This window comes from Trichechus manatus, unplaced genomic scaffold, assembly GCF_000243295.1.
Source record: "Trichechus manatus latirostris isolate Lorelei unplaced genomic scaffold, TriManLat1.0 scaffold00309, whole genome shotgun sequence".
NCBI lineage: Eukaryota > Metazoa > Chordata > Mammalia > Sirenia > Trichechidae > Trichechus > Trichechus manatus.
The window spans coordinates 477,909-500,450 of NW_004444245.1; the positions used below are offsets into that span (position 1 = coordinate 477,909).

Consider the following 22,542-nt stretch of genomic DNA (forward strand, 5'->3'; position numbering starts at 1 on the left):
AAGCTGCCCCTCTGCTGAGAGGAGACTGGGCACCCCCCAGGCCAAGTGAAAGGAGGTGCCCGAAGTCCAGAGCACACACCGTGAGCAGGACTGGGGCCACTGTCCCCAGCCCAGTGCCCAGGCCCCACCCTACCCCGCTGACGGCTCCTGGGCGGACTTGCCCTCTCGTACAGAGTTCCCACAAGGTGGGCAGCGGGCTCCATACCTGAACACAGACTTGACATGCAGCATGAGCTCCGGCCCGATGCCGTCCCCAGGGATCATCGTCACCGTGTGCCGCCCTCCATACTTCGCTGACGGAGGCTGCAGGGAGGGGAGGGTGAAGGCAGGCCTGCAAGGGCCCCTGAAGGTTCCCCCAGTTGGCTCCCAGGGGCTCAAGCCAGCTCCCTCCTTCCCACCTGCACGGACCCCGTGGACCAGCCAATCACAAGGGTCCCTCCCGTGCCCCACCCCCAACAGCAGAGCCAGCCCCACCCCTGCCCCGAGCCTCGTGAACCCAGCAGAAGGACAGAGAGAAGAATACTCACAATTGTTCGCTGCTAGAGAGGAGCAGGAAGGGAAAAGACACAAATGAGCCCCGGTGACTAGAACAAGGCTGTCTGGAGAACTGGGGTCTTCTCCTCAAGTAAGGGGTGGGGTGAGCACGCCCCCGGACACTGCATCTCAGCTGGAAGGACACAGAGGGGCAGGGGGCAAAAAGGCGTGCACACACACACACACACACACCCCCCAGGAGGTACTTACCGAGGAGACACTCCTCCGGGGGGCCTCATGGGCTCCTACAACCTGGCAAAGACAAGCCAAATCCAGTGTTGCTTGTCAGCCCCGAAAGCCGAGCTCTCGGCGGAGAAGAGGGCCCCCCCGCCCCCGCCCCCGCCCCCCCAGTCAACTCCATCCCTGCTCCAGCCTCAGAACAGCACAGGACGTGCCCTCTGGGCAAGAGCCCTGGGCCTGCACTGTCCAAGGGCCGGCCCGCTCCATGTACTGCGGAAAGCTCTCACAACCGTTCCTGCCGCGTTAAACTCTTCCATCGGGTGTTCTGAAAACGTTCCTGGCTTCCTCTCCTTATTTTTTGCTTCTGACTCTTTTTCAGCCAATTATTCCCGCTCAGTGATGTTTACAACATCGGAAGGTCAGCATGCTCGACGGGGTACAATAAATCATGAGAACAGACAAATCCACAGCAATGGTAACTATAATTTTTATCGTTCTTCCTTATCATAAAAGCAACGCGTGCTCACCAGAGCAGCCAGAATACAGAGATAAAGCGAAAGAGACCCTACCCAGTGTTCTACCTACCCCAAAGAAAGCACCATTAGCATGCTGGTGGGCGGCCCGTCAGAATTCAAAAAGAAACACGCAGAGAAAACCCCACAGCTTTCAGAGCAGTAACAGCAGAAGCTGGTATTTAGGAAGGCTCTCACAAACGACTGCCAACTGCTCTGTGGCCTACACAGGTGACTCACGTCCCAGACACCATGACTGGAAGCAGCTGCTCTCGACAGCCACATGGACAGGTGTTTCAAAGTGACCCACGTGGAGTGCTCACATCGTGGGTAAGGGGAAGGAGGGGCTTGGGGGGAGCACGCCAGCCGGGGCTGCTGCAGGGGGCTGGGGCCGCACACCTCCACTCTCCCCCAGAGCCTCCTGCAATCTGAGGAGAGCCAAGACCCTCCTGTCACTTGGGGACGCCCTCTTACTTGCCTGCCTGGGGAGCAGCAGAGAGCTCCCACCAACGGCAAAGGCACCGTGGCCATGTCTCAGAGAGCTACGACTTTCTGATGGAAGTCTAGAGGCCTCAGGAGGGGCGTGACTGGGCCCCCCCACCTTGGACCCGACCTTTATAAGGCGCTATTGCTGTGCTCCGGCAGGGGCCGGGAGGGAGTGACTGCTAGGACAAGAGCCCCGGGGAATCTCTGCTAATCCGAGCGACACTTGAATCTGGGATCCTCTCCCCTCCAGGCCAAGCGGCAGCCGAGAAGTACTTGGAGACATCTGTTTCCCTCTAGCACCTGTCAATATCTGACTTCTCCTTATGGACAGGCTCCCAGTAAGTACTGGTGGGAGGTGGTTTGCACAGCCCTTCCTCCAGGGAGCCTTCCCTGATACCCTAAGGCTGCCGAGCCGCTGCTCCTCCCTCTGGACTCCAAGGTCATCTCCCATCTTCCTCGGTTGTCCCTCCCAAGCCCTAAGTGCCCCTGAGAGCAGAGGCCACGTCTGTCCGGTCCCCCACTGTCACCCCAAGACCCAGCACAAAGGAATATTTCCTGAATGAAGAAGCGAATCAGAAAATGAAGTACGAGATCGTGGGCTTCAGGGCTAGGGAAACCTAGTTCAAATCCATTCGCGCCCACGAGCCGGCCAGCAGCGCACGGCTCCGCCTGGTCGAACTGCCGTCCTCATCAGAGACCCACAGACAGAGACAGGTGCTGACTTGACGGCAAGGGCCGAGTGGGAGAAGGTTCACAGTCCCTAGCAGGGCAGATGGGTCCCTCCAGCCCCAGCATATCCCTCCTCGGCTTCAGCCCTCCGCAGTCCTGGTGCTGGGCACGTGGTTAGTCCACTCACACGAGCCCTGCGCCAGGCCCACCCCCCCTCCCGCCACCTTGGATCACATCATCACCACCAGCCTGAACCTCTCCCCCACTGGTTTCCAGGCTAGGTGTTCCTTCCAGCTTTGGCCCAAGCCCAGAGAGAGTTCTCCAGATAGACCCCTTCCTGAATTTCCTTCCTTCAGGGGGTTACACAGGCTCAACCCTCACCCAGGTGGTCTGGGGAAGCTACCAACCAAGTAGGTGGGCATTCACCCAGAGGGAACCGTCAGCCCCTGTCCTCTGACTGTGCCACAGAAAGGAAGGGGTCCGCTGGGGTGTAGGCTCGCTCCGAAGAGTTCCCACCCTCCACATGTTACTGACGCTTCTCTCTTCGATGCTGGGCTCTGTTGGATCAAGGGCAAATGGTGGCTGAATGTTCTCCCACAAGATCCCAACCAGTGGGGCCAAAGATCTGGGATTTATCTCTGAGGATTCCCATACCAGGGCCATCGGTCTCCAGGCAGGGCACTGCCTCACTGCCATTCGTTCGCGGTCCTCCCACTCCTGGCCCAACAGGCACCCAAGCACACCCACACAGGGGAGCTCAGGGCAGAGACCAGTATCTTCACCAAGCACCTGCAGGAGCCTACCTGTCAGAGCCATCGGGGCATCTGGGAAGTCTCCCTGTGTGGCTGTCCTTTCGTGAGTAAGGCAGGAGACATTGGCATTTTAAGAAGATTTGAATACAGCTTATTCGGTGACAGGGGGCAGTGGGAGGAAACACAGGGAACAGAGATGTCCACGGGGACTGTGAGCAAAGTCACAGAGTTCTGGAACGCCAGAGTTGGCAGGATCCTTTGAGAACACGAAGTCCCCTCCCCTCACTGGACAGAGAGGAAACTGGAGATCAGAGAGGGGACTGACCTAAAGCCACGCAGGGGACCAGTGGGGGAGGCCGGCTGGAGGTCATACCTCCTGGCCCCCAGGGACAATGCTGGCCCGCTGCTGCTTCAAGTGCTGCATGGTTTCCAACTCACTGAGGGCCTAAGCTTTCCCAGTGAAGTGCGCCAGAACGAAGACCTAATGCGGAGAGCTACGGAAGCAAAGGCTCGCAGCCGCTCGCCCTTGCCCCACCTCAGAAATCCGAGCTCCCTCCCATTCCAGGCGCCGGCGGGAGCAGCGACATCTGGGGCTGTCAGAATTGGGGGGGGGGCTGGCAAAGTCCGATTCGCCACCTCCACCGCGACAGGTGGCAAAGCGGTCCACGAGAGGGAGAACCGAGGAGGAACGGGGTCCAGGGACGGGATGCCGGGCGGCAGGAGCAAAGCAGACCGGGACACGTGACCGCCCCTGGAAGGCTCCCCCAAGAGCACTGGGGAGTCGATGCCGGCCCGCTGCGGCCCCCGCCCTAGGATGTAGACCCCCGGGGAACCGGGACAGCCGCCAATTCCAGCCAAGCCCTTCACTGACGGCGGAGGTGGCCAATCCCCGCTGCGCGCGGCCCTCTCCCCGCCCCTTACGGGGCCCGCACCCAATCAGGCTCCAGGCCACTCAGGGAGCGGCTCCCACGGGCGCCGGCCCCGCTGAGGTGTCAGGCCCGACCGTGACCATTGCCGCTCTCCTCGCGGGCTACGCTCCCTTCTCACCTCCCAAGGGCGGCAGAGGATGACCGGTCTGAAAACTGCCTTCGCAGCACCACAGGCCGCCGTCGCCACCTTCAGCGCCATGGCGGAAAATGAGAGCTACCGCTCGTCCCTTGCGAGACGACACTGCTCTCGCGAGAGTCCTGCGGGGGCGAGAAGTCCCTGGGCAGCCGCAGGCCCAGCAGTGCGCACGCGCGCGGCCGGCCGCTTCCCACGCCCCCTTCCGGCGCTGGGGGCGCCGCCGCCGCCATGTTGGGGGACGGCCGGTTGGGCCCCGGCCGGGGGATGAGGACACGTCAGTGTGGCTAGCGACGTCACGTGGGCTGACCCAGCCCGCCGGCGCTAGATTGGCTCCCGCGGCCGCTGACGCGTCGCGCTTCCTCGTCTGCCCTCGTGCTCGGGGAGCCCGCTCTCTCTTTCCCCCGGCAGAGAAGAGGCGATGGCGGCGGTGGCACCTCTCGGGGCCCTGGCACTCCTCCTGCTGTCCGGCCTCTCCTGCTGCTCAGGTAGCGGCGTGGCCGGCGCCTGTGCGGGCGAGCTCCCCCGCCCAGCAGGTTGTGCGTGGGGGGAGCAGGGGGCGGGCGCAGCGGCGCGGGCTTGGCTTGCCTCCGGCGTCATCCCCACGTTGACCCAGCAGCCACCTGTGTCACCTGCCCCTGGTGCAGAGGATAGTCGCAGAGCCTCCACACACGTCCCGCTCCCTCTCCCCAGCTCCCGGCCCAGGAAGGGTGGGCCAGGCTTCCCCCCCGGGAGCTCAGGGCAGCCTTGGGGAAGTGAGGGTCGCCGAGGCGAGGGCCACGGCGAGCAGGAGCAGGCGGCCCGACAGGCTGCAGCCAGGCAGGAGGAGAGGCGTGTGAAAAAGTGGGAGCCGAAGAGGTGACAGGGGCCTGCGTGCCCGGCCGGAGCCCATTCGCTTCCTTGCGAGGCGCTGGCGTGTCGGGAAGGGCTCTGAGCAGGCCTCACGCTCCCGAATCAAGCCAACCCCTTGCTAGCAGTGTTGAGGGAGCTGGGCTCCAGGTGTGTGGACACGGGGTGGGCTGCGGCCTGGGCAGGGGCCACTGTCCGCCCCTCACCTGGCCTGCCCCGACTCACCCGCTCCTCAGAGATTCTACACACTGTAGCCAGAGTGCAGCCTCTCGAGGACAGACCTTCCAGGGCCCCAGAGGGCCCACAGGAGAAAGGCAGCCTGAAGCAGGGCACGGAAGGGCCACTGTCGCGTTCCCAGGGGCTTCCTCCTGCTGTTGTCCACCTCTGAGCTCAGCGGAAGGCTTAGCTCTGCCAGGATGGCACGTTGGTAGAGCCCGTGGCTGAGAACTTTCCCGTTGGTGGAAGCATTTGCTTTGCGCCCTGTGACTCAGGTGGTGCCCTTTCCCGTGTGGAGATGGCTAAGGCAGGCTCCTTTCTCTCAGGCAGCTCGGTCTCAGGGGGCAAGTCATGCTTCTGGATCCAGAGCCGCCACGTTTCTTTCCCTGAAGAAATGCTGGGGTGTGGGTTCAACTTTCCGTCAGCTGTAGCTGGGGGCAGACCCTTTCCTTCATCTCTAAATCCCCCGAGTGCTGTCAGCACCATCTGTGCTGGATGCTTCTGCTGAGGCTTCCAGGAAACTTGAGGGATGTGCGTGGCTGTGAATAGAGGCCAGCCTGGCCCCCTGGGCTTCTGGTGTGTTCCATGCCAGGGCAGGCTGCAGCCTCAAACCACTGCTTGGCCTTCCTGTCTGGAGGTGTAGGCGCCTCCCCGCAAACACACTTGTTCTTCCTTCACAAGTGGATTTAGATCCCACCTGGACAAGCCTCCCCCGGCCCCTCCCCAGCCGCCTTCACAGGCCTCTCACCCCGCCTTGCCACTGGACTTCTGACTGAGCAGACCCCAGCTGGCAGGGTCAGAGGTTCCCGGTATGTTTTTAGCTGACTGGGGCCTGGAGACCAGGCCAGGGCAGCCCCTTCTGGCCCCTTCCCAGGCACGTGGGCTTCTCTGTTGCACCCTCACAGCAGAGGCCTGTGCGGAGCCCCAGATTACGCCCTCCTACTACACCACCTCAGACGCCGTCATCTCTACTGAGACGGTCTTCATCGTGGAGATCTTCCTGACCTGCAAGAACAGGGTCCAGGTGATGCAGGGGACTCGGGGCAGCGGGTTTGCCCCCCGCCTCACTCCGTGCCCTTGGCCGTTAGTGCCTCGCTGGCACTTGGCGGGGTGGACTCGTGTGGCCCGAGGGCCCTGCGGAAATGCAGGATTGGGGCTCTGTCACCGTCATACGGGACTGGACTGTGGTGGTGGCGGCACAAGGTGCACGCCCATTGCTGCTCTTTCGCGAGCGGGTATATGTGTGGGAGGAGGCAGTCTGGGCCAGGCCCCTTCAGCCCTTTTCTGGCTGCTGGTGGCTGGGATGGGGGTCTGTGGTGGGTGTTATGGAAGTTCAGGGTCAAGAGGCCCTGTCCTCAGCCCCTGACCTTAACCTGTATCCTCAAAGGCCCAAAGAAGGAAATTGGGCCTTTAGGGGCACAACCCCATTGGGTTTCCTGCCCCCAGGTTTGCTGGGGGTCAGGTTAGACCAGGCCACGGGGAAGGTCTGGGCCTTGCCCTTCCGTGGTGTTCTCAAAAGGCACCCCCTGCCGAAACACACCACAGCCATCCGCTGTGCACATAGACTGTGGGTGCTGCTGCGAGCAGCCCTGTGGTGCCTTTGCCCCCCACAGGGGGGAGAAGGTGACCCTCCTTCGCCCCCTCACACAGAACATGGCTCTTTATGCCGACGTCAGTGGGAAACAATTTCCTGTCACCCGGGGCCAGGACGTTGGGCGTTACCAGGTAAGGACAGGACCTCGGACGCTGCTCACATGTCCCTGCGTCAGAGCACACAGGGCGGCCCTAAGAGTGTGTCTGCTCTGACTGCCGCACCCACCCCACCCCACCCCACCCAGGTGTCATGGAGCCTAGACCACAAGAGCGCCCACGCGGGCACCTATGAGGTCAGATTCTTTGACGAGGAGTCCTACAGCCTCCTGAGGAAGGTACGCCTGGAGGCCTGGGTGCAGAGCTTCAGGCCCCGGGGGCCTGGCTGCTGCAGGGTTGGGGAGCCCGGGTGGGGGCAGCTTTGCTGACTACTGCCCCACGTGGCCCTTTCTTCAGCGCCCCCTGACCTCAGCCCCTCTCCTGCAGGCTCAGAGAAATAACGAGGACGTTTCCATCATCCCACCCCTGTTCACAGTCAGCGTGGACCACCGGGTGAGTGAGCTGAGGGGCAGGGCAGCTGGTAGACAGCACCCACATCCTCCAGGGGGTAGGGGGTGGGGGCTGAGTGAAGGCCCTTGTACTCTCCACGGCCCAGACTCAGCCTGCTGGACTAAGGGTGGCCTCTGTGGCCTGGTGCCTGCCTGCCTCCCGAGCCGGTGTCTGCTCCCCTCTTTTGCAGGGCACCTGGAGCGGGCCCTGGGTCTCCACCGAGGTGCTGGCCGCAGTGGTTGGCCTGGTGATCTACTACCTGGCCTTCAGCGCAAAGAGCCATATTCAGGCCTGAGGCCCGAAGGCAGAGTGCGGGGGCTCCGGCTCTCCTTTGCTTCTCTCAATAAACACCCATTGGCCATTACGAGTAGTCAGGACACAGGACTCCTTGCTTGTCACCGCACCTGCCCACACACAGGGAGAGCCGGAAGCACCGCAGCCTGAGTGGGGCGGGGCAGGGCTGACGTGGTTCTGCCCTTTACCGAAGGGGGCGCTCATTCCTCAGCCCCGCAGACAGTACCCGTCTTCGTGTTTCCCCCGCATTGCTGTGTGGTGTGGAGCGTGGGCCATAGTGATTGTCCTCCCCCAAGTACATGACCTGTGCTGACCAAGGGGTCTCTGCTGTGTTCAGTGTTGTTCGTTCTCCCCTTGCCTGGTGTGTAGCCGGGTCTCTGTTTGGCCTCCTGTCAGGAGACCACCTTTCTGTGGCCAGCCTAGGGAAGGACCCTCTGCCCTTCCCAGCCCACGGCTGGGCTACCACACTGTCCCTGCCACTGGGAAAGGCATCTGCCCTGCCCTCAGGGAGCCCTTCTTCAGCGCCCCCAGCCTCCCACAGGATCACACATGCAGGCCCATCCAGGCAGGCCTTCCCGATGGCCCTGTGTTGGAGCCCTGGGCACCAGCCCCACAGCGTGTAAAGTGCTTTTTTTGTTCATGCCTCATCAACGCCTCTGATCGGCGCAGTGACCACCCCCATCTTACTAACGTGTCTGTCCAGCAGCCCTCTGTAGCCAGCACATGGCTGTCCCAGGAGCTGGAGTGAGACTCAGGCCCATGTCTGCTGAGCCCTAACTCCTGCACTCCAGACCGGTCGGTGTTGTTTCCCAGGTGTTTACATTTCACGGTGTCAGCTTTGCCCTGGAACGCTTAGAAAACGGGAGAGAAGAAGAAATCACCCAGAGCTGCCACAACACGACCCTTGCCAGCAGGCGGCTTTGTGGACTGGGAGGCCTCCTCAGGCTCTAGGGGAAGGGCCCTCGGTGTCAGGAGCCCCCGGCATTCCTTGGCTGCTAGAGGGGGCCTCCCGTGGTCTCCTCCCCTGGGCGTGTGTCTCCTTATGACTGTACTCGGAAGGGATCAGCCTTGGCAGCCACCCTATTCCGCTATGACCTCATTATCGTAAGCAAAGAAAACCCTTGTCCTCCCAGCACAGGTACACATCTTTGAGGACAGTTAAACCCCTAACAGCTCTCTACATTCTCTCTCCCTGAACACCCGGTGCCTCACGGTACCAGGTAGGCACGGCCATGCAAGCCTGCAGGTCCCCATGCTCTGTGCCCCAGGTCACCCGCAGCTCCATTCCTAGGCCTGGCGCATGCTGGCCGCCAACACTAGCTGGTGGGGCAGCGCAGGTCCTGGGCTCCAGAGAGGCTGGTGCCCCTCCCCAGTTGTGTGAATGCCTACACCAGGGCGGTGGGGGGTCACTGGTAAAGCCCCTGCGAGAGACAGTGACGAGGATGAGTGAATGGCCCACTTGAAAAGGACGAGCCAGCCAGGGAGCCTTTGTTCAGCAGTGGGAGGGGGCGTAAGGGCGCCTCCCCATTTCCTTTCTCCCGTCTCACAGGGGAGAAGGCCCGGCGCCGCCATGTCCCTGGGCAGTGGGCTGGGGAGGGGAGGCTCTGGGGGCTGAGCTGGGTGACGACTCACTCCACCAGGAAGGTCGATGGGAGAGTTGGGTTGAGCGTGCCGAGGGCCAGGCCAGACCCAGTGCTGAAGAGCAGAGGGGGGCGCTCACAAGGTGCATGCTGGCAGCAACAAGCACTCTCTCCCTCGCTCGTTGCAGAGGTGGGCAGCTGCGCCCTGCATTCTGGTGGCCGTCAGTGCAGGACGCAGGTGAGAGCCAGGCCAGCGGGCAGCCGAGGTGGGGAGGGTGCAGCGGGCACAGTGGCAGTTGTCTGCTACTCGGCTGCTCTTTTTGGTTCTGGCTCCACCCCCCCGCCCAACAGCCGTGGGACCCAGACTCAGAAATCGCTGTACCAAGGCTTGCTAGCCAAGTGTTGCCAGCCCTCCTGGCGCCACCCTCCCGCCAGCTTGCAGAGCCAGCAACAGGCTGAGCTGCCAGCAGTGGCTCCCGCCGCATGCTTTCCATGGCCAAGGGACTCCGGTTCCCAGCCCGTCTGTCAGCGCCAGGAAGTGAGGTGCCACTGGGACTGTCAGGGAGCCCCTAGCAGCTCCAGAGGGAGACCACAGCAACGGTTTGCGTCAGCCCGCAATCGACTTCTGTAGGTTCTCTGTGGCGGGGTCTTTCCTCCTGGGGATCTATATGGGGCCTGAGCGTGCCCTCTGAGGTACAGAGACTGCTCCCAGCACCCTACAGTGCGGGGTGCTGCAGGGAGGGCTGGCAGGAAGCCAGGCCTCCAGCCCCCTACCCCAACCAGCCCCTCTCCCTGCCATTCTCGTCTACCTTCCCTGAAGGCCCATTGGTGTTCCCGGGGCTGCACAGGACACATTTTCTCCTGCAAGGGCAGGGCTGGGGTTCCCCTCCTGCCCAGAGCTGCCCAGACTTCATGACTAACGAATTCAAGAGAAAACATGACCGTGTCCTCGCCCGTTTCGGCGCCGAGCACAAGGTATGGCGTGTCTGTTCACAGCCCGTCTCCCCAGGAGACAGCCCCTTCCCAGCAGCACTGCCCCCTCCAGGGGGCACCACCCACAAGACAGCTGCAGCCATGCAGCCCGGAGCTGCTGCCCTGGGGCCCTCAGCCCCACCCAGCACTCAGCCCCACCCAGCACTCAGCCCCACCCTGGGCCACGTCCCACCTCTGAACTGACTCAGACGGGCCTCTGGCAGCCATTGTGGGTGTGCCTGGGGCCCACAATGCTGCTCTACCTCGTGCCACAGAAGGCTACCACGGGGGCCATCTGCCACCATGCCATTGGCTGTGGCTTCAGCCACCAGAAGAACTGGTGTCCCTCCTGCAGCTCCCCCCACCATGCTGGTGTCATGTCACCTCCCAGAGTACCACAGAAGTGCCGTGGGAGCCCCTGAATTACAAGGACCTTGCTTTTCCTCACCAACCCCAGTCCTTCCCTGTCCTCACCCCACAGACAGCTCCCTCCCAGCACAAGACACGGCCACACACCCGAGAATGACCACAGGAAGTCCAGGTTCCACCGATTAAAAAGGCAGCTTGCTTTATTCTCGCGATGCGGGTGGGGAGCAGGGCCGGGGCAGCTTGTCTGCCTCCAATCTTAGGATCTCCAAGCCGGAAGGGCCCCAGGGGTCCCCGAGGTGATAACCCCCTCGCAGGCAGCCCAGCCCCACCTGCCCCACTGCCTCTCACCCAGCACAGGCTGCCCTCGGAACCAGGTCACTCCCTCACCTCCACGATGAGGGTCCTGTCACCCCACACCCTCTCCAAGCCGGACGGTCCGAGGTCTTCCCACTATCGCTCAGGGGCCTCAGCTCCTACAGCCCCTCACTGGCCAGGCCCCTCCTCAGGCCGCCACCCCAGATGGTGGCGCACCCTGCAGGATCAGGTCTTCTGGGCACGCGCACACGGCACCCTCCGTGCCTGTGGTCTTAGATCTCTGGCGGCCGCCAGCAGAGGGCCCCCCTGTTCCCACACTGCAGAGTGCAGGCCTCAAGGGAAGCTGCTTCCCATCCTCCCAACCTTCCCCACCCCTCCCCTCCCCTCCCACCCCACCCTCCCCCTCTCTTCCCTCCCCTCCCAACCTCCTTCCCAGCCTGACTCAGGGGTCACACTTGGTCAGGCGGCCCGAAGGAGCTGCCAGCCCCCAGAACAGGTCCACAAAACAGAAAAACAACTATCAGCAAGCACAGAAAGGGAGAAAAACCACAAAAATCAGGGCCACTCTGTCTACAAATCACCAAGGCTCCTAGGGGGCAGGGTGGCCTGCGCTCGGGCCGCGAAGCTGGAGACGTTCGTTCATGTTTGTGCTTGACAGTCCTCCTTGCCTTCCTTTCTAGCCGCGCTTCCCCGTCACCAAGTGCCCACATCGTGAGAGCGCTGCGTATACGTGCAGGTGTGCATGCATATGCATGTGGCCTCGTGTCTCACACACGTGCACGCACACGAGCAGCTGAAGGGGTTCCTGGCAGGTTGGCTCCTGATGCTGGTGACAAGGATGTGGCTTGACTTGGGGAGAAGGAAGGAGGCAATGGAAGGGAAGTCTCCCGCTCCTGTGGGGCTTCTCCATTAACAAAGCCCTGTGCGTGCGCGCACACACGCACAGACAAGCGTGTGCACGAGCGCAGCGTGCACGCACGCACAGACACACACTAGATGCCAGGGGAGGGGGAGGGACGGGTCCCAGTAGAGCCGCTGGGCTCTGGGCCGGCTCAGACAGTGGTGACGGACAGCAGCGGGTTGTAGACCCTCTTGCCATCGGCGGAGCGGGTGCCGTGGGCCAGCATCTCCTGGATGGTGATCCAGTTGTCCAGGATCTTCTTGTTCCGCTTCTTCATGGTCTTGCGGTGGCTCAGGGCAATGATGTTGAGCTCGGCCTTGCTGTCACCGCTCTGCTGCTCACGCAGGCACTCCAGGCGGCTCTGCATCATGAACTCTCGCCGCTTCCGCTGCTCACGGGCGCGGATCAGGTGCTGCTTGCGCTCCTCCTTGCTCCAGTAGCGACCCATCTTCATCTCACTCACCGCATCGTCATCGGTTGTCATGCCACTGCGCTCCTCCCGGATCTTCAGCGCGCGGGCCTTCAGGAGCCGGTCGCGCACCGGCCGCTTGGCCACGTATCGGGTCCCGTCGCTGCGCACCTTCACCTTCCACTCCATGCGGGGGGCTTCGGCACCCGGAGCCGCAGAGGCCACCCGCGGGCCGCCCGCCAAGCTCAAGGGGCCGGGGGCCAACTCTTCCAGGCCCCGTGTGGGGGCCAGTGGCACACAGCTGTGGAAGTGCTCAGCCTCCTGGCCCTGGCTGCGGTGACGCCGGGAGAGGTAGGGGCTGCCCTCTGGGCCCACCCGCTCCAGGGTCACCCCCGTCTTGGGGCTGCGGCGCACACGCTCCTCTGAGTGCTGTCTCCGGCCCACCTCGGCATCCCGGGACAGGGAGCGGAACTTGGTGGGGCTCCCCTGCACAGGGGCCACTTTGGGCATGGCAGCACTGGGCACGCCGGCCAAGGTCCGGTTCAGGTTGGAGTTGCTGGCGGCGGCGGCGGCGGCAGCTCGCCGCAGGGGGCTCTCTGGTAGCGGCTCCGTGATGAGGGGGGTGCTGCGGCAGCTCTCCCCTGTGTTGTAGGCGCTGGTGCTATCCTTGTCCGACTTCTCAGGAAGCTCAGAGATGTCGGACAGCTCGTGCTTCTGGGGCTCCCCAGCACCCAGGGCATAGAGGCCCTCCTCCTCCAGCAGCCAGGCCTTCATGCAGCGCTCACGCAGCTGCTGCATCTTCTGGGCCCGCAGGATGTTGCGGCACTTGAACTCCAGGTGCCGCAGCTCCTCCTCCAGCATGGCCATCTCGTGGCCCAGGCTCTCGTTGCGGTTGACATCCAGGGCGCTGGTGCCACCCGAGGCACGCGGGAAGAGCAGGCCCAGCGGGTTGCCGTTCTCCAAGTGGCCCCTGATCTCCAGCAGCTCCCGGTAGCGCTCATACTCCTCGTCAGTGAGGCCTGGGACATCGCTGGCTCCCAGCCCGGCCCCCTCAGCCAGCAGCGAGTCCATGCTGAAGTGGAAGTCCCGGCTCTGCAGGGCGTCCCCCTGGAGGCCAAACTTGCGCAGACTGCCGGGGGTGTTGGTGGTGCTGGGGGGCTCATCGCCGAGGAGGTCGTGCTCGGAGCTCTCCTCGTTGCGTGTGCTCTCGTCGGTCCGGCCCACCCCGCTGTCCAGCTCCTGGCTGTTGCTCAGGCCCGGGCCCCCGTTGGGAGCCCCCTTCTCCTCTTCGTTTCCCAGCTGGGGCAGAAAGACAGCCACATTTGCCACCTCCTCAGCTGGGTGCCCACGGATTGGGGTGTCACAGGAGGCTTGGGAGAGGTTCTGGTCCTGGGTCGTGCCCGGCCAAGACCCCCCAGCCCCTTCCTCCTTCCCTCCCTCTCACCCTCCCTCTGACTCACCGGCTGGGCAGGGGGCGATTTCAGCTTCCGAGCCCGGAGGTCCCCCTCATTCTCAGAGCCAAAGTCATCCAAGAAGTCATCCCGGTCGCTGTCCTTCCAGCGTTTCGTCAGCTGCAGAGATGGCCAGATGCTGTCCCCACAGCTGCCAGGGCCTCCCCAGGTGCTCTGCCAGCCCCTTAGGCCTCAGCAAACAGTCAGGGTGTGGAGGGTCTCAGCCCACGTGGCCACCAGATGCCAGAAGGGAAACAGGCCCCAGCCCATGCCTGGCCACCCCCCCACACCGCATCAGCCCAAGATGTGTGGTTGTGTCTGTCCCCAGGTGTGGCCCGCGCACCTCGCTCTCAGGCCGGGCCAGCAGCAGAGAGATGTTAGTGTTCTCTTCCTGGCTCAGGATGGCTACTGCTTCCTCCCGGTTCTGGACGTCCACACCGTTAATCTGTGACAGGCCCGGGTACAGTCAGCAAGGAAGCCAGAGCCGTCTCGGGGGCAGGCCCTGGTCAGAGCAGGCCACACCCGCTAGCGCTCTGGGCTTGGACAGGGTCTTGAGCTATGCACTGGATGTAAATAGGTGGAAGGTGCTGAAGGAGAGAAAGGCCCGGGCCATCCAAGAGCCCAGTGTACTCCAAGGACACTGGGGAGCAGGGCCGAGCAGCTGCGGAGACGCGCTGGGGGATGGAGGGAGAGGAGCTGGAGCTGGGCCAGGGCAGCATGGGACTTTCTTCCCTGGACACCTGGGGGCTACTCAAGGCAGTGAAACAGCACAGAGATGAGATGCAGTCCCAGGCTGGGGCATAACGGGATGCCTGGCAGGCTGGGATCTTAGCAGGCAGGCCCATCATCACCCAGGCTCACTCACCTGGATGATGCGGTCGCCCTCGCGGATCCGGCCGTCTTTGGCTGCAATGCTGTTGGGATTTACCTGCAGGGCACACGCAACGTGGGATCTTGCCACCCTCTGCTTCAGGGCAACCTAGCCTGGGGGCCCCAAAGCCTAAGGAAGGCTCTTTCTCGCTCCCTCGAAGCTCCAAGAAGCAGGTGTGGAAGGCGGTGGATGCCCGGCTAGTTGCCTCTCCCCGACTTGGAAACGAGGATGTGGAGCACCCACTTGCCAGCCAGAAGCGCCCAGCCTCTCCCCACCACCTCCATGTCCACGGCTGGCAGGCCTCCACTCCTTCCCATGGAAGCCGGGGCTGGGGGACTTTGGCAGATGGGGGGCTGGGCACTAGGGGGCCGTGTGGGCAGTGGGATAGCTTCTGTTTGGAAGGTTAACTTGATTAGTGTACTGTGAGAGTGTGGAGGGCAGCTGGGGAACTGTCCTTCCCCCAGGGACACCCAGACATCTGCCAAAGGCAGCTGGGGGAGGAGGGGAAGCCCTGCTAAATACGCGGGGGCCAGGAGCAGGATGTGGGGGGGGGAACAGAGCCTGACTTAGGGCCCTCATCTCAGCCTGCCTGCTGGGGTACCCTGGCCTGGGGCTCCTGCAGAAGGCTGCCTCATTGGACCCGGACTGAGGCCGCTCCTGGCCTGGCCTCAGAGCCTACCCAGGGTGCTCAGTGGCCCCTTTACCTGGCAGCAGATCCTGACGAGCGGCGTACGCGCCCCGGGCAGGCAGTGCACAGAGGCCTCAGGGGAAGGACGGCATGCCGTCGGTCCACGAGAGGAAACCCTTCCCGCCCCCTACCTCTCCGACATAGATGCCCAGGTCCTCCTCATCGTCCGTGCGGTAGCAGACCATCAGGCCCAGCTTGTCTCGGTGGCTGGTCTTGTACAGCTCCACCTCCTGCCATGGGGTGGGAGGAAGCAGAGGCAGAAAGCCCAGAAGGAGGTGAACCGAGAGGCACGCTGCACCTCACTTTCCCCTCACTGCCTTCCCCTCAAGTTCTCTAAACCGAGTCTCCAGCCCCTGGCTTTGAGGATCCTTCTTACCATCCCAAAGGGGGCACGCATATTCAGACAGTGCCCAAGACACACACACAAGACGCACGAGACACAGGCATGCATGGCCCGCGGACTCACCGACACAGACTAAGTGCGAGGCCTCCCCTAAGCCCTCCCCGACAGCCCGCGACGCGCCCGCTAACCGCAAGCACTCGGGAAGGCCACTAGGTCCCGGTGCTGAGCTGTGCCGGCCAGCGCCGGCCCCGCGGTGGGCAGGGCTGCACGTGCCGTCCTGGAGGCTGGCTCCGGCCCGGCTGCCCCGCTCACCTCGTACTCCAGCTCGTCCACACGGTCGGCCTCCTGCTGGCTGCCCTCCATGAACTCCGCCGGGTCATAATACTCATGGCTGATGGGGGGGCTGCCCAGGAGAAGGTGGGGGTCAGGCTGACCAGGGTCCCTCACACACCCTAGCCCCAGCTCCCAGACGGGCCATGCTGGCCGCTCCCAGTGCACTAGGCATGGGGCTCCCTGCTGGGTGCATCCTCAGGGTGGGGGCACCCAACTGCTTCCCTACAAGCTCCCCCTTCTGAGCTACTTGCACCCATGCAAAGACCAGTAATGCTTCTTGAACAGGTGGGGTCGGGGTCCGTGCTGAGACCCTACGCGTGTCAGGTTCTCCGGCCCTCCCCCAGCCCAGGCTCCTCCAACCACAGCTGCCACCACCCCACTTCTCACAGCTCCTGATAGCCCTCCCACCCATGCAACGCCCCCAGGAGTTTTCCAGGCCCAGAGTGGGGACTCGCTAGACCGAGGCTGCTCTCCAGCCTGAGGCCAGGAGGGACTGCTGGCCACCCGCCGCCCCGCGGCCTACCTCCCGCTGAGGAGAGTCCTGGGCCCACTGCCCGGCAGCTGGTCCCAAAGATGGGGTGAGTTAGTGCTCACAGTCAGGACCCCCCTCCCCCCCCGCCTAGGCGAAAGGCCCTCTTCTGAGTGCGCCAAAGAAAGAAGGCAAAGAGATGGAGGGAATTCAGAACAGGTGGAGGGATGGGACAGACAAGGATGCGAGAATATTCAAAGGGTGATGCTGGTGGCGCAGAAGAGAAGAGGATGGAGGAGGAGAAGCTGGTGACCTCAGCCTGGCGTTCCCAGCAGCCAGGTCCCAGGACGGTCGGCCCTCGGCCCTGGGGGTAGATACAATGGGGACCTGCGTGTCAGCCTCCCTCAGCCCCGTCACCAGCTGGTGCTCCACCTGAGGCTGGGGCTAGACCTTTTGGAGCCTGGGTGGCGTGGGGCCAGCTGCCCTGGGGTCATGCCATCTCGAGGCAGGGCCCGGGGCCCTCCTGAGGGCGACTCACAGCTCTGAAAGGACGTACGGCTCCAGGATGACCATGGGCGGGGTGGGCGGACGCAGCTTGCCCAGTGCCATGATATGCTCGAAGGTGACGTCGGTCTGGGTGCCACTGTCCACCAGGTCATGGCAGGAGCTGTCCCCCCGGAGGCGGGGGCTGCGTCTCAGCACCTGGATCACCAGGGGCTCCTTGGAGGAGCGCAGTGCTTCCAGGGTTTGCTCCTGAGACAGCTTGGAGAGCTCCTTCCCGTTCACCTGCGGCAGAGAGGTGGCCATGAGAAGCCCGCGGCCAGCTTCGCTTCCTCTAGAGACCAAGGCAGGGCCCCGCCCGGCAGGACCGAGAGCCCTCTGGCCAGGGCCCCGAGCCCCTCGACACGGGGACCGCTCTGCAGCCCTGGGCCATGGCTGTCCTCAAGCCCCTGATGGTGCCACAGCTCAGCCCAACCCCACCTACGCCATGCTGTCTGGGGATGGCCAGACCCAGCCCAGAGGGCCATGGGGACCTGGTGACTATGCCCTCACTCTAGAACACCCTCCAGGGCCTTGTTCAGCAGGAGCCAGCCAAGGTGCTTCTTTCTTCCCCCACACCAGGACTCACTTCTCCTGGGGCCAGAGCCAGCATGTGAAAAGCCTCCAGAGCCCTGTGGCACTGCTCAACGGGCAGCTCTGTTGTGCTCCTCCAAGATCAAGTTGGGAGGGTGACCTTGACTCCCTTCTCGATGGGCGGTGATACCCGCTAGGATTCAGGCATGTGCTAAGGGGGAGGTGGGGCTGTGGAGGAGAGTGTGAAGCCGCAGGACCCGGTCTCTGCCTCAAGACGAGAAACGCCGCGGGTACACGAAGAGCCTCCTGGCATCATCGCCAGGCAGCCTGGCTGGATGACAAGCCCGAGGGAGACACTATCACTCCCTCCATTTGACAGATGAGGAAACTGAGGCTCAACCGGTGAAGGGCTGAGTCAAGGTCACAAGCTGGTGGCTGGAAGAGCGTGTGAGAACGTCAGTCTGTGGTGGCTGCAGAACGGAACCAAGGGCGCGTGTCCAGGACTGGGAGGAAGGGCCCCTGGAGGTTTAGGAGGGTGCGCAGAGGTGGGCTAGGAAAGGCTGCAGACAAAGGGAATGGTTGGGAGGCGGCCTGAACCAGCCGGCAGGGGCTGATGGTTAAACGGTCAGAAATTCTGTGACCTGGGTGTTAAACACAGCCATTATTAAGATTTCAATTCTATAAACTTACGGTGAAATAAGTTCTATCAAAAACCAAGGCAATAAATATTCCAAACTCATTGCTCTCTAATTATTAAACTATGCTTTATTGTTTATCTCTACGGTTATTTCTGGCTATTGTGCCTGTGTGACGGAAATACTCCAGAATGGTGTGTGACTGCGTACCCCGTCCCAGCTCCATGCACAGTGACATCACGGCAGTGGCTTGACGCGGGCTGTGGTGGAAGGATTTACACCACGGACGCCCCACATCAGGGCTTTTTGTTTCAGCCCGCTTACCAGCCCCCGCATTGCCATTAGGTGTAGGCAAGGCAGAAGGGCTCTGAGCTGTCCTGAGAAGGGCCTGCCGTCACCAGGGAAGCTCCAAGCACACCAGGGGATGCTCAGGTGACAAGAGAACCAACCGCAGGAATGTCTTTCTCCCTGGGATCGTTACTGCAGCAGTGTTGCTATGGAAACTGGGCCCGGGCAATGGGGCGGGCGCAGGGCGGGCTGGACGTCAGAGGGGGATGGGCGCAGCACGAAGACCCAGCACCTCAAATCAGAGCGCTGGCCTGTGGCCACCAAGCGGCCGCTGCCTTCACCCACTCGCACTGCAGGGTCCCCTGGGAGGAGAGACGGAGGAGAGACCAGCCTCTGGGCGGAGCCAATGAGGGTGGTGGGCAGGGGCCACCAACAAGATGGAGAAATACAGGGGACGCACAAAGAAGCGCGACGCCAGGCCCATGGTAAGAAGCCACAGTTGTGATCCCTTCATCTTCTGATGCCCTGCCCTGCACCGGCTGTCAAGCAGGGAGAGATAAGCAGGCGCTGGCAAACCCGCCATGAACTGCCTGCTCACAGCTCCAGAGCAGAGATCACAATAAACATAGTTAAATAATTAGAAAGTGATGAGTTTGGAGTATTTATTACCCTGAGGCCGAAAAGGCAGGTTGAACTTGATAGGAAAATGGGCAAAGGCTATCAACAGGCATTCAAGAGGGTGTGGCCACGAATGTTCACAGCTGAACCAGCCCAACAGCTGAAACGCACTAGAACGAAAAGCAAGAGGCCGCTGGAGAGGGAAGGAGAGGAAACGAGTCAGGGAGGGGTCGGGCCAGGACTCAGGCTGGTAGTAACGGCCTAATCACCGCCAGGCGCTATTCTGAGGGTTCTTTTCCTGACTCCTCAGCACAACCCATTTTACAGCTGAGGAAGCTGAGGCACAGGGCAGCTGATAAGTGAAGCCGGGTGCTCTTTGTCTGCAGCTCCAGAGTCTGGGAGCCGGACGAGTGCCGACGTTCAGGTGTCATGTCAGGAGGGGCTGAGACGGAGATGCTCAACGAGGGAGGTGCTCGGGGTGGCTCGGGACAGAAGCAGAGAGGCATCTCAGGCCTGGGCCAGGGAGGGGCGCCTGTGGGGCTGCAGGGCAGACAGTGGGCTTTGGGAACACCAAGAGCTCCGCCCGGCCAGCTGGAAACAGCCCCCGTGTGCCACCAGTCCCGCCCCGCCCGCATAGAACTGCTAGAGGACTATGCATCTTGTGGCATTGGCACGTGGGGCTGGCAGAGGGGCATCTGGCCTGGGACGCGGGTGCCAGCAGGCTGGCGCAGCTGCAGTTGGCTGTGGGGGATAGGGTGACGGTGAATACAGGTGAGTGCATTTGGGTGTGTGGGTGGGGTGAGTGGTGGGGGTATGTGGAGGGCATGTGGGCATATGGGTGTGTGAGTGGGGGTGGGGTGGGGCGTGTGTGGGGGTCTGGGGTGTGAATAAGACGAGTGTGGGAGTGGGGTGGTGTCATGGATTGAAATATGTCCCCCAAAAATGTATGTATCCATTTGGCTGGGCCATGATTCCCAGAATTGTGTGGTTGGCCTCCATTTTGTGATTGTAATTTTGTATTCAAGAGAATTAGGGTGGGATTGTAACACCACCCTTACCCAGGTCACATACAAGATCCAATGTAAAGGGAGTTTCCCTGGGGTGTGGCCTGCACCACCTTTTATCTTACAAGAGATCAAAGGGAAGCGAGCAGAGAGTAGGGGATCTCATACCACCAAGAAAGCAGTGCCAAGAGCAGAGCGCGTCCTTTGCACCTGGGGTCCCTGCGTGGAGAAGCTCCTAGCCTTGAGGACAAAGACATTCCCCCAGAGTTGACAAAGACAGAAAGCCTTCCCCTGGAGCTGACGCCCTGAATCTGGACTTGTAGCCTACTAGACTATGAGAGAATAAATCTCTCTTTGTTAAAGCCATCCACTTGCGGTATTTCTGTTAGAGCAGCACTAGATAACCAAGACAGGTGGGGTGGTGTGTGGTGCTGTATGTGGGGTGTGGTGTGAGGTAGGGTGTGTGAAGTGTTGGGGAGTGTGGAGTGGGGTGTGGTGTGGGTAGGGTGTGTGTAGGGATGGGAACCTGGAGGTGCTGTATGTAGGGTGTGGTGTGAGGTATGGTGTGTGAAGTGTTGGGGAGTGTGGGGTGGGCTGTGGTATGGGTAGGGTATGTGTAGGGATGGGAACCTGGAGGTGTGGATGAGATGTGAGTGAGATGTGAGTGAAATGTGAGTGTGTGGTGTGTGTGTGTGTGTGTGTGGAGGGTGTGATGTGTGTGTGTGCGTGCGTGCACACATGTGTGGAGGGTGTGGGATGGGGTAGCAGTGGGCCTCTGGCCCTAGGGATGCGCCCTCTTCTCTCCTCCCTTCCCGGGCCGCCCACTGGCTCGCATCTCCTTTGTCTCCCCTCCCTCGCCCCATCCAGGCTCCCAGTATTCATTGCTGAGCCCTGCAACCCCTCTTCTCTCCCTCAGCCTGGTTCTCGCCTGCCTGCCCAGTGTGGGGAGTCTGTCACTTGACCATCCTGCGTGGAGCTCAGAGCAGTGCCCCTCGTATGGGCTCCTCACTTCCTACTTTGCGCTCACACTCACTCACTGTGTCTGGGACTAAACAAAGGGCTGCAGCCCAGGCAAACACCACAGGTCACCTGCTGTCACCCGAGGGGCTGAGGCACTTGCACTTTGTCCACAGAGCACAGAAGCGGAGAAAGGGACCTCTGGGGAGCCTTCTGTGGCCAGAGTCCTCAGACCCAAAGGCCTGTCCGCATGCCACATGGAAGGTTCTCAGCCAGGTATCCAGGCGTATCCATCCGCTGCTGAAGTACCACACTCGCGTACAAGTACACACACCCCAAGGCGCTGCCCAAGCTACCCCCGCTGTCGAGAGCCACCATCAAAGCCCCCACCCCGGAGGAGAACGTCATGTACGTGGCATAAATAGGACCCTATCCAGCTTCACAATGATCTGCAGGTTGACTGCAATCCAAGTCATCCAGTCACCTGGCCAAAAGCCTCCACACCAGACCTCGCTTTCTGACCTACAACAGCCCGAAAGAAGGTCAAAGGGCTAAGAAGGGACAGGCTGTCACCGTGCAGAGGACCAGCCAGGCCAGCAAGGACAGCACCGTCTCGGCTTGGAGGGGAGATCAGGCCCCGGGGGTGGCTGGTCAGCTGAGGACGGCTCTCCACATCCATCAGGCTCTGCTTCCAAGTCTGTCTCCCCAGCCAGGCCAGGGGCTACACAAGGGCAGGAAGGAGTCCGAGACCCTGGAGCACGTCACGTGCAGGCAGAGCAGGACTTGTGGATGCAGCCCGCTCGTAGACAACTCTCATTATTAAAGTGTTTCCTCCATCGAGTGCAAACTTGCCTCCTTTGGAACAATCTAGAAGAAATCCACTTTATCTTCAATATGCCAACACTTCACATATCCGAAGCCCACTCGAATGTCCCACGACCCCCTCTCCCCGGTTCCCAATGACTCTCATCTTTCCAGCGCTCCACGTGCTGGGCATTATTCCTTGCCTTTGCTAGAATCAACTTTGCACAAACTGATTGCATCTCCTTTCTAATTACAAAAGTAACACGTGCTCAAAGCCCCACACTGAAAAAACAGAAAAGCACAAAGAAGTCCCCGCAGTCCCACCACCCAGGGACAGCACAGCAACCCGCCAGCACACCGCCCTCCCCGGCTGTGACTTTGTTTACCCCCTAGCATCTCTTCTGCACTCTGCTCAGATGTGGCCTAAGTGGCCCTCCACTCCTACTTGGGGACAGTCGGGCTCGTTTGCACACAGGGAGCACTCACTGCCCTGGGCCTATCCGCTGCGTGCCTCTAGCACCTACAGGCCCAGCCCTGCCGGTCCCAAGCACAGTGGCTCTCTCAGCCTGAATCTTACTCCTGAGTGTAAAATGGTAAACCCTTTCTGGAGGGTAATTTGTCAATAATTATAAAGAACCTTCAAAATGTTCATACCCTTTGATCCGGTAAATTCGCTCTAAGTAATTTATCCTAAAATAATATTGATGACGGATATGTACATGAATTTAATTACAAGGATGTCCACAGCAACATTTTTTTTTTGGTAGT

General features: G+C 61.6%; 3 protein-coding genes across 4 annotated transcripts in view; 1 reads left to right on the forward strand and 2 right to left on the reverse strand.

Annotated features, from left to right (window-relative positions):
- IDH3G (isocitrate dehydrogenase (NAD(+)) 3 non-catalytic subunit gamma) overlaps positions 1 to 4,295 on the reverse strand; it is an 8,478-nt gene extending 4,183 nt beyond the window's left edge. The window contains exons 1-4 of the mRNA XM_004390570.2: positions 4,181 to 4,295; positions 745 to 786; positions 528 to 539; positions 206 to 303 (exon numbers count right to left, since the gene is read on the reverse strand). Of these exons, the coding sequence (XP_004390627.1) occupies positions 206 to 303; positions 528 to 539; positions 745 to 786; positions 4,181 to 4,261 (233 nt within the window). The 5' untranslated portion in view covers positions 4,262 to 4,295. The remainder of the gene's footprint in view (positions 1 to 205; positions 304 to 527; positions 540 to 744; positions 787 to 4,180) is intronic.
- Positions 4,296 to 4,495: 200 nt separating this feature from the next.
- Positions 4,496 to 8,000, forward strand: SSR4 (signal sequence receptor subunit 4). 2 transcript variants are annotated; one of them, XM_023725443.1, is made up of 6 exons: positions 4,496 to 4,683; positions 6,169 to 6,284; positions 6,911 to 6,985; positions 7,099 to 7,188; positions 7,337 to 7,402; positions 7,590 to 8,000. In XM_023725443.1, the coding sequence occupies exons 1-6, from the start codon at positions 4,617 to 4,619 to the stop codon at positions 7,692 to 7,694; spliced, it is 519 nt and encodes a 172-aa protein (XP_023581211.1). In that variant the 5' UTR covers positions 4,496 to 4,616; the 3' UTR covers positions 7,695 to 8,000. The 2 variants fall into 2 exon arrangements, with proteins under 2 accessions (XP_023581211.1, XP_004390628.1); XM_004390571.2 differs by having other exon boundaries at positions 4,502 to 4,683; positions 6,166 to 6,284; positions 7,590 to 7,998.
- A 3,933-nt stretch (positions 8,001 to 11,933) lies between these two features.
- On the reverse strand, positions 11,934 to 21,378 carry PDZD4 (PDZ domain containing 4). The gene is made up of 10 exons (XM_004390572.3): positions 21,205 to 21,378; positions 19,335 to 19,491; positions 18,608 to 18,753; positions 16,933 to 17,180; positions 15,905 to 15,995; positions 15,381 to 15,479; positions 14,556 to 14,618; positions 14,034 to 14,135; positions 13,700 to 13,810; positions 11,934 to 13,538 (listed from the first exon to the last, which is right to left on the reverse strand). The coding sequence occupies exons 1-10, from the start codon at positions 21,376 to 21,378 to the stop codon at positions 11,982 to 11,984; spliced, it is 2,748 nt and encodes a 915-aa protein (XP_004390629.2). The 3' UTR covers positions 11,934 to 11,981.
- Positions 21,379 to 22,542: the final 1,164 nt, after the last annotated feature.